Genomic DNA, 10,355 nt, shown 5'->3' with positions numbered 1-10,355 from the left:
TAGCTTGTAAGCCACACGGGTCATTTCTAAACGTTTACCTCAGAGCTTGGAGGGTAAATCTCAACGGGTTCTGATCCACAGCCACTGCTGCTTAGCACTACATTAGCATAACTACAGTTAGCATTAGGCTGGATGGAAGGCTGGGAGGAGGAGTGCGCTTATCACAAGCCCAGATGTTTAATTGGAAGAAACAAGCAACAACTGGCCTGTAAGTCAGGTGGTGCCAGGAAAGGCTTTTACTTGCTCTTAGTCCCTGCAGCCCCTTAAAATGTTTGCACAGAAAGTAATTTTTCAAATAACCTGCATCTTCAGCTCCAATTACCTATTGGTGACCTCAGGCCTCCTGCGCGCTGACCACAGAAGAGAGAGCACTTCTTTTGACTGCAGCTCCCCAGCCCTGAGAATGGAAAAACAAACGTGATTGTGCTAATTCTCATTCTTCCTTTCTGACAACCAATTGTGACTGTTCATCCCATGCACATGTCCATGTAGTCAACTCCCTCAGGCTCACTGAGGGAAATTTACACTGCTAAATTTCCAATTATTTTGTTACTACTAAATATTGTTTGACAATTATTTTCCTTTTTACTTACAATTATTCTCTTCCATTCCAGTAACAACTTTAGTTTTTCTTGTCATTATCTTATGTAATACCACCAGACAATCGATGTGTCTAACTTGAATATTAAGCTCCCCTCCGATCCGAGATTTATTTTTGCAATAGCATGAACGCAAATGGGGTCAATGGCTCAGAAAAGATTTTTCTCTCACTAACATCTGTCCATGGAACGTTTGGCTCCTTCATCTACTCAGATCTTGCTTGTTCTCTTTCTGAATCCTTTCTAACAAAAAAAAAACAAAACAAAACAAAAAAACCCCAAACATGCATTAAGAGTGTAGTCAAGAAGAACGCAATTCTGTCAACATTTGCTGCCTACTTAAACATTTTTCTTGCATACCAAAAGCATGGGACTGGGACAAAAGGACTTTCTGGTTTAGGCGTGGCCGGACCTCTGCATACAGTATTGCTTCACTGAACACAGTATGTTGCAAGAAGGTAATATAAATTCCATTCTGTGTGACCAGGCAGACCTCTGGGTATTATTTTTGTATCTTGGTTATTCGGTCTACCTTCGGAACTGCCCTGATACCAATAGATTCATTGTGAGTGATCTCAGGTTACAAAGATAGGAAAGTACAACCTCAAAGCTATGCTAGCTGGATTCCCAGGGCACTAGCTAGGCAAGTTATTGACAGTACAGCTACGGCAGACTCCTACAAGCACACCTGAACTAAATAAGGAAAATTCTTAATCCTGGAAGTTCTTATTTTTTTCTAAGAAATGCAATTATTTTTTTCCATTTGTGACTAACTCTGAATCTTACAGAGCCTCAGAAGCATAGAGCACGATTGTGAATTGTGTTGAACACCAATTTCATCATTTACCCAATACAGCACCAGGGAAATAGATATACGCTCCATTTAGTATCCTAACCTCTGGGATCAGTTCTGTTCTGTAATCTGATTCCTGCACACATATGCATATCCCTGTACAAACAGGGCTTTCTACTCAGAACTGTACGTATTGAAAGAGTTCTTAAAAAACTTCTGTGTCGGACAGCTCTCACCTATTCTGTTACAGCACACTTCACAAAGCACAGTTATCAGATAAGCATCGGTGGCATTTACCACCTCAGCCTGGGTACAGACAGGTAGTGTGTGTAAGAGCACACCATCCAAGTCAGAAACAGGAACCCTAGACCAAATGCCTTGTAGTGCTGTGCTATGGTGTGCAACCAGTTGGATCACTGCCTTACTGATCAGGTCTTGCCTTTTAACTCTCCCAATTAACAGTTAATACTCAGTGTTATCATTGCAATAGAACCTGACAGCAACTATTTTCCATGGCTAGTAATACACTGACCTCTCTCCCCGGTTACTTAGCTGCATCTTGCATGAGACTTCAGAAAGTCTCCATTTATCTTCTGATACTCTGCTATCACTGCATTTGTCTTCAGCTACTTCTCTACTCCTTACACATGCAACTTCACTTTCATCTGCTTGTAGACTGAACTCTAATATATTTTCAGAGACTTTCTTCATCACCAGTGGAAATATTACCACCATCCTCATCAATCCCACATCTCAGTGGATGCTTCTGCCCACAACCTCTGGGCAGCAAGGAGCTTGCCTCCACAAGGAAACCAATACCTGGGTGATGTGGGATCTGCATTAAGACAAGGGAGAGCCAAAGTAAAGTATCAGCTAGGCCTACAACCACAGGACTTGGTCAGAAAGAAGCTCCTTTAACTACACCTAGAAGTTAATAACAAAGTAGTCAGTAGAGGTAAAAGTGTTCAAGTCATACAGACATTCAGTGAGGAATATAGATCAGGAACAAATGATAACACCTCAGATAACCTTCTGTTCTTTGGGACACGTAACTTCTTCAGCATACATTCTTTACAAGCGCTCATGGTGTCTGGACTTCATTTTGACTTCCAAACTGAAATGCTGATCCCCACCTTTCTGGAGTTGAAATGTACCTCACTGAAGTTACCGTTTAGTGCTTGAGTAGGAGGCACTGCCCAGACAAATACACAAACAGAAATGAAACACACTTGCCAAATTCCTTGTACTGGTGGTATTGGCAGCATGAATAAGCTCAGCATCTTTACTGTGAATGAAACAGTCACAGAATGTACAAACAAACAGTCACTATGTGTGTAACCATGGCTCAGTGAATTTCCTCAAATCCCACGGGGATTTCCTGACTTCCTGCTTCACAGCCAACTACCTTTGCTAGGATAAAAATCATACAGTCCATGCTTTACAAAGGCTGTTGAACATAACTCAGATGTGAAGGAAGGTGACATTACTTTCTCTTCTCAGATTATCACAAACACTGGCAAGCAGTTCAATTTCCTTAGTGGTGGAGAGCTGCAATTCTACCTGAATTGAGGTACCAAGCTGCCTTTGGTCCTGTGCACATTAATGGGTTAAAAACAGCTATGACAGGTTCAGCTTTTCCACCTATATCAGCATAACGCTGCTAGCATAAACAGACTACCAGTACACTGCAGCATTAAGAGAGATTTTGAAGCCATTTAGATGACACAGTGCGTAAAATGATCACAGCTGCCAGCTCTACAATAGCACTTGCCAGACTGCCAACATACTGGAAAACACCGTAGGAAATATTACTTGTGCATGTGGAGCCCCTGACATCATTTAGAACAGACCAGCAAGAACAATCACTCCAGACTTTGGTTTCTCTTGCCAAAGGACAGAAATGCTATGAAAGATTTTACAGCGTGGGGCTTTTTCCTAGGAATAGTGATGAAAGATTCACGTAAGACCAAGTCTGCTCTATGCTTTTTTTTCATTCTAGTGACTCAGAACACAAACAGTCCCATGGTTTGGACAGTCTCCTGACCTCTGCTGAAGCACTGGGAAGGCTCACACCTCACATATGTGCCTGGGGTTCACTGGCCTAATTCTGGAAGTCTCAGGAATCTAATTCACCACCAGGTAAGCCTACTCTAAATGATAGATTCCTATGTCAAACCAGCAGGTTACTAACTGCAAACCAAAAAACAGCTCCTTTTTGTTTAATATCACGCAACCTCTGAAAATGAACTGAAAAGAGTCACTTGCAGATTAAATATCACTTACTGAAGTTGACACGCTGTTATTACAGCAGCGAGCAGCACATTGATGATTTTGTGAAATGCACTTATTTTTTTTTTTTTTTTTAAGCCTATCAATCCTGTTTTAGTACAAAATAGCAAAAAAGTCACTACATGACCTGAACATTACTCACTAAGGCTCAGCTGCAGCTGTACTGCCTGGGGAACAACGGATGCCCTGCAACACAAAAACAATGTCACAAATTCACAAACTGTCTTTCTTCATTAAATATCACTGCCTACACAGCCGCCCCTTTTTGCTCTTTCAAGTGGGATACACCTTTAGATCAGATTTAAGGCTACGACACTTGCTTTCATACTAAGATGATGAGGCAGTGAAGAACAGCTGTTATGAAATCTGTTTCTGCCAGGAAGGCTACGACTCACATTTCCAGTTCTGAATTCTAAAAGCAGCATTCCCTCCTTCCAGTGAATCAGAAATGTATTTTTAAAGCCCTGTCATTTAGTATGAAGGAATCACAAAACAGTTATGTATAAGGTCTGCTTTCAAACAAGCCTTCAACAAGAGTCGAGCTGGTCAATTCTCACTGCTCTGCCCTGCTGACAAGTTCCACAGAAAACATTTCTATAGCTCTAAGAAGCAGAAAAACAGCTGCAGAGACAGCACAACTACAGGTGATTTTCAAACAGGTCTTAAATACTAAAGTTGACTTTCTTCATACTGCCATCATTAAGGAAGTCCTTAACACAATAAAAAGCAATCATCACAGCCTATAAACAATAACTGAGTACAAAGCAGCCGAGGAAAAGGAGCACAAGCCTAGCTGACCCATCTGCAGGAACAGACATGAAGTGACAGCTGATGTCTGTCTCCTGGAGTTGGAGGAGGTACCAAAGAAAGCCTTCAGTGCAGATCTGCCAGTGTAAGGGCTAGAACCCAAGGTTTAAGCCACAGTCTGACATGGGCGTAGACTCTTAAAACACACAGAGTAACATAAAGCCACAGACATTTGTCATTTGAAAGCAAAAGAAATGTGCAGTGCATTTCATATCCTCAATTGATTTCAGCTGTAAGGAAATCTCAGCCAATCAAGGGAACAGATCCAGATGAGAGGACTAACTGGATTCAGTTCTTTCAGAAGCATGGCAATAGTAGTTTCTAAGATGTAGTTAAAATCTACAGATCTTTGCAGAAAAATATCATCTAAAAGCAATTCTTTAGCTCAAACGTACTGTCAGCAAAGAAAAATTTGGAAACCTATCAAGCAATGACAATACTTCTGGAGGGACTGTGCCCTACCTGCTAAGAAAGGCTGTTATTGTTTAAGAAAGGAGTCTAGTTACATAAGTTCTCAGAGGAGAACCTAGACATTATATATCCAGTCAGACTCAGAGGAGAGACTGAAAATGCTCTAATTCCCTCTACTAGTGGAAACAGGGACAACTTAAATGGAGGTCATCACTAAACACTCTAAAAGACTACCTCTAAACTGGTCTTTACTGTCTTTTTGAGACAATCTCCAGTCTAAAATACAGCACAATCAATTAAGAAGCAGAAGTACCTGTACAAATGGTTCAGTATTTGGTATTGAACTTCACGGCACTGGGTTGATAATGACTTGGTAGTTTTCACCTGCCAGCACAGGAGCGGATGTTCTGTCCTACAGTCCTGGGTCACATCTATGGCTCCACCTGCTAGGCCACACTACAGGGCAATGAAGAAACACAGTAGATGTCTTCCTAGTTTTTTTTCAGTCACCCAGACATGGTGAAGAGGTCTTGCCAACAACATGTGACAATGAAAGCAGTGCATCAGTGATCCTTCAGTGCACAATGCAGATCAAGTTTGCAAGCACTTATTACTACAGAAAAAAAGTTAGACTTCACAATCAATAGCCTATTGCAGCTATTCATGCTAATATGAAGAACTGCTAATGTTCCATGCCTTCACAGGCATAATCAATCAATAACCTCTAATGCTTGGTAAGAATTCCCCTTCTAGACCTTCAAAACTAAATACAGACCACCTGCCAATTTAATCCATCAAAAACCACCAGGAAACTGAGAGAAATGGGTTCAGTATCAGTGATGTTAGGCAACATGGAAAACTAAGTTCTCAGAGGGTTTCTTCCTTTTTCACTGAGGTAATTGGTGGCTCAGAGCTGTAGTAGTAGATAGTCATGAATGGAGCTCCTGAGGGGTCAGCATTAGATCTAGCGCTTCTCAGTTGTCTTATAAATCATCTGGATAGCACAAATGAATTGACATTCAGCAAGTCTGCAGATGACACAGAATGGAGAGAGTTGCAGCGGACAAAAGAGCCACTATTCAGAGAGAATTAGGCTGCATGACAAGGTCAATAAGAACTGCGCAGGATTTAACTCCAGCACCCATAACAAAATAATCACAAGCAGCAGCACAGGCTGCTCCATCAGTACTGGATTATAAGCACCTATAGGTGCTTATAGGAGAGAGAGAACTGAATACCGAGCTTTGAAATCAGTCTAATTCTCCAGCAGTTACAACTTTCATTTCTGAGTGACAGGACAGTACCTGCCCTTTATAACCAGGTAAATTGCAAAGACAGAAATTGAACAAGGCATAAATATATAAAACTGGAAGATTCCTACCCAGTAAGTAACATCTAACTCTGCACTTCAAATGCTTTCACAAAATATATTCTCATAATACAAACGGAACACAGAAATAGTAATTACATTTAAAAATGAACCACAGATCGCAATACAAACATATGTAATGCATTCCTAATGCACAGCTGAAGATAGAAACTGTAGGACAAGATGGTGGTATCTGAAAATTTGCTCCTGAACTCAGTTGACTGAGGCCACATAAAATATCAGTACTAAATAGCTGCAGAAGCAGAGATGCCTGTAGAATAAGACTCAGGTCTGCACGCTCTCCTTCAGCTGTAGTTTCCTCCTTACCACAGCTTTACAGTCTGAGTTAAGTTTAGAATTCATACTCTGGTGGTACCATAACTGTCAGGCTCTCCAAAGATCCTCTGGGATTAACCTGTACAGAATCAGAGATCCATCAACTGATATGCAGCACATTCTCAGACTTGATCTTTTTTTTCAACCTAACTATATTACTGATCTATTTCCTTTGTTTCAAAGTTCAGATGTTGCTGCTGAAAATAAACATGCAACCCCTTCCTCTTTCTCCTTTTATCAGCCCCTGTAAATGGAACTCTAACACAAAGTGAAGTATACCTTTGTACAACATTTGCCTCACATTAAAGCGTATTTAATAACATGTTCTGCTACCAGACCCATTTCATTGAGTGGAATTTTCCTGAACTGTTACTAGAAAAAATAAGAATGTAAACTGAGTTCAAATGCTGAGATCATGTCTGAGTACAAAGCTGCAATTAAGGCAAAGTAACAAACTCACATTAGATTTTAGTCCACGATGTTGCATAATCCTCCATTTCTATTTCACCAACCACAGGCTGTTGAAAAACAAGGCAATCCTCTGGGAAACAGAAATATCCAGCAGCAAGATGATCAAAGGCGTATTGTTTTTTGCTGTACCAGGCCATCCTATCTCAAAGTCAAGATTTGGTTTTCATATGCTGTTAAAAGTAGCATTCCTTCCCACCGAACCTCATCAGGATGTGGCAGACCATAAAGGCAACTTAAATTAAGAATTTCCCGCTGTTATTGCTCATGTTCAGACACAGGAAAAGGCTGTGATCCTGAGTTAGGAAGTAACAACCATTAGCAGAAACAACCTATTCATTATTTTTCAAGTCCATGCAGATCTACAGTGCATCTACACACACACAAGTCACAAAACAACAGTGCTATTGCAAGCAAGAGCTATCCAATCAACAGCACTCTGTGACAGTATTTCAAATCCCTCCTCATGAGAAATATCCCCAAGATTTGTTTCAGCATCTTCGAAGTAATGGAGAACAGCAGTTTCCTTTCTAACAACAGAAATCTTATGCTCAATCTAGCTTGTAAAGCAATGGCAATTGGTACATAAAGTTCATGAAGGTATGTTCTAGATGGTGGTGAGAAAGTGAACAGACCACAGCTCTCAGTAACACGCATTCTATCCACCTAATGATGGAGTTCAACAGACTCTCATGCTGTAAGAACAAAAGCAGTCCTTCAAGCAACTCAGAGCACATTATCCCAGTCCCATTTAATCCAAAAGAGAACACATCCAGCATAACACTACAGTGAAGTGAAAAATCCCTCTCATGAGTTATATAAAAACTCCACATTCCCTACATACTCTAAGTGGATAATAAACTACAATTAACATATATAGGTGTGTGTATATACATACTATAATAACATTAAAAGACAGAACTCCTCCAGCTGCATATATGGGCAAACAGAACATACACATGAAACTACAGAAATGGTATCAAAAAAACAAATTCCACACAAGTTTTTATGTATACACACTGAAAACTGCTCTGACTCCCCACACACAGTAAGTTATCACACAGAAATGACTCACAGCTGAAGTATGCCCATTAAGAGAGGTCACTGGCTGGATTTAGGATTTTGAGTCAGGAAGACTTGTAATTTGCAAACAACTCTAAGCCAATTCAGCTTCTCAGCAACATATTGCTGCAGCTAAAAGAAGCAGTGGCCAGCGCAATAAACTGAATAATATTATAAATACATCTAGCAAGGGAAAAAAAAAGCTCAGAAAATGCTCAGTATTTCACAAAGAACAGATTTTAATGTACATTCACTGCTTGAGCCTGCTCAAAAGAAATCGTCTCCAGGATTTTAAAAATCATGTACAACCCAGTAAACAAATAAAATAGTTTATTTTTACTCTCATGATAAAAAAACCCAACATCAAAACTTCCACATTATGTAGAACTCCTCTGATCAGATGTATGCACTTTGTCCCTTACTTAGTCCATGTAAAAGAACTGGAAGACAGTCTTCAAGGCCTTTGTTTTTCAAGTTAGCAATTTAAGCACGTATACAAACAACCCGCTGGAACATCACTCAGAAATTGGCTCAGACATTTTAAAACAGTTCTGTGATTTAAAAGGCAAACGTGGGAAAGAATTTACTGACTTCCAAGAATTCGTAACTTTTCTAAAATCAGCTCTCCTAATCAAGAAGCACATAACCAGAAATCCAGAAAATAATTACAAATGCATCACAGCTTACAATGCACCTCAAACACTGACCACTGTAAGAATTTTCTTCTTTCTTTCTCACTAGGAACCGCAGCAGGCAGGATACTCTTTTTTTAACCTCACACTCAGCTTGGCTCAAAATTTCAAGTGAAGTGCTGAGCTATACCATAGCCTTGTTGGCTTTTTCAAATGTCGACTAAGGCAAACTTTAATAGCTCAGGTAAACACCACCATGTATCCCCCTGAACTCTGACAGGAGATTGGACTGCACCCTTTCAGTAATACAATGAGAAAAACATCAATATTTATCTTTGAAAACATGCTAGAAACCAAAGTAATTCCTGGAAATTGTGCTGCGGGAGCACAAAATGCTCTTTAACTGTTTTGCACTTTGCTGTACTCTTAGGCTTCCTAATGCACATTTATGGCACATACTTTTCTATTAAACACAGCTTTTGTTTCCCCAGACTCATCTGCTACACCATCCTAAAAAGAGAATGCATTTTTGTAAATAACTTTAAAAAATTTATAGACATAAAACATTTACATGTTAAAAGAATTAACAAGATAAATCTCCACACTTGCACTTGTAGTGATTCTGGAAGAACTAAGCAAACTGAAAAGTTGCTTTTCTTGTTACTAAGGCGTATCAGATACTGTTGTAGACCACTGTGTCTTTCTTCAAGCTGCAGTTACTCTACAAAAATGACGAGACTAAGAGGACGTACCTTTTTCCCCCTGACCTCAGCTGGAGACACTCATTTTTTTTTGTTTGTTTGTTTCAAACTCCTGACTGAATTTAGGATTTTTCAATTGAAATGAGCCTGCAAAGGCAAGAAGGGGTTAAAGGTTTGTAGAACTTCTCATTGTTCCTAAATATGGCTGTGGAGCTGTTTCCCCAACCAGTTTGTTCTGGCTTCTTTGAAACTGCAAAAACCCGCAGATTCATTGTTCCATTTTGACCTTCTCCAGTCCATGCTTAGCACGGTTCAGATATTCCTACTTCACCTGTGTTTTGTTTTGCTTCATTTTCCACTTTTTCTTCATCATTCTTTGCTTGCGGTAATTCTTCAGCTTCTTTGCAGCCACACCTTCATTTCTAACAGGCTTAACTGGGTTGCCTTGTGTTTCCATAGTTACTGGCTCTCCCTCGTAGGGTGCGTCTGACTGCCCTTTCACCCCACTCATCTAGACATGTGGGGAGAGAGGAAGAAAGAATTAATAATCTCTATCTCTATTAAGCAAAGACACAACTACCTTCAGAGAACTCCCTTCTAATTCCAGCCAGACTCAGGGCCACACTGAGACAGCATGAGAGGCACTGATGCTCATTCTGGCACCACTGGGATCTCCCACTCCTTTCATGCCCAAATTGCCCTCTGGCAGAAACAAAAGTACCTGAGGCCATCAGAAACTTGTGTGCAACTCTATATTGCCCTCATATAAGGGCAGAATGTATCTAAAATGCACAACTGGCACAGAAAGTGTCAAATCAGTAAGCCTGCACTGAAAAAACAATAATGCCTGAGAAGTTTCCTGCTGGTACATTGTTGTGTTACCTGCTC

The 10,355-nt window shown here is 40.2% G+C and overlaps 1 protein-coding gene and 1 long non-coding RNA gene across 3 annotated transcripts in view; one reads left to right on the top strand and one right to left on the bottom strand.

Moving 5' to 3' along the window:
• Window positions 1-300: 300 nt before the first annotated feature.
• ICE2 (interactor of little elongation complex ELL subunit 2) overlaps window positions 301-10,355 on the bottom strand; it is a 31,571-nt gene continuing 21,516 nt past the window's right edge. The window contains exons 16-17 of one of the 2 annotated variants that reach the window (XM_015872506.1): window positions 9,799-9,978; window positions 301-397 (exon numbers count right to left, since the gene is read on the bottom strand). In XM_015872506.1, coding sequence (XP_015727992.1) covers window positions 335-397; window positions 9,799-9,978 — 243 coding nt within the window. In that variant the 3' untranslated portion in view covers window positions 301-334. Of the gene's footprint in view, window positions 398-8,447; window positions 9,979-10,355 lie in introns of those variants that run through there. The other variant, XM_015872507.2, reaches the window with a different exon arrangement.
• On the top strand, window positions 396-9,103 carry LOC116653923. The gene is made up of 2 exons (XR_004308561.1): window positions 396-3,531; window positions 7,122-9,103. It is a non-coding gene; the product is annotated as an uncharacterized LOC116653923 (long non-coding RNA).

This window comes from Coturnix japonica, chromosome 10 (assembly GCF_001577835.2).
Source record: "Coturnix japonica isolate 7356 chromosome 10, Coturnix japonica 2.1, whole genome shotgun sequence".
In the NCBI taxonomy this organism is placed as follows: domain Eukaryota; kingdom Metazoa; phylum Chordata; class Aves; order Galliformes; family Phasianidae; genus Coturnix; species Coturnix japonica.
The sequence above is the reverse complement of the archived record's forward strand: the minus strand, read 5'-3'. Positions and strand labels throughout refer to the sequence as shown.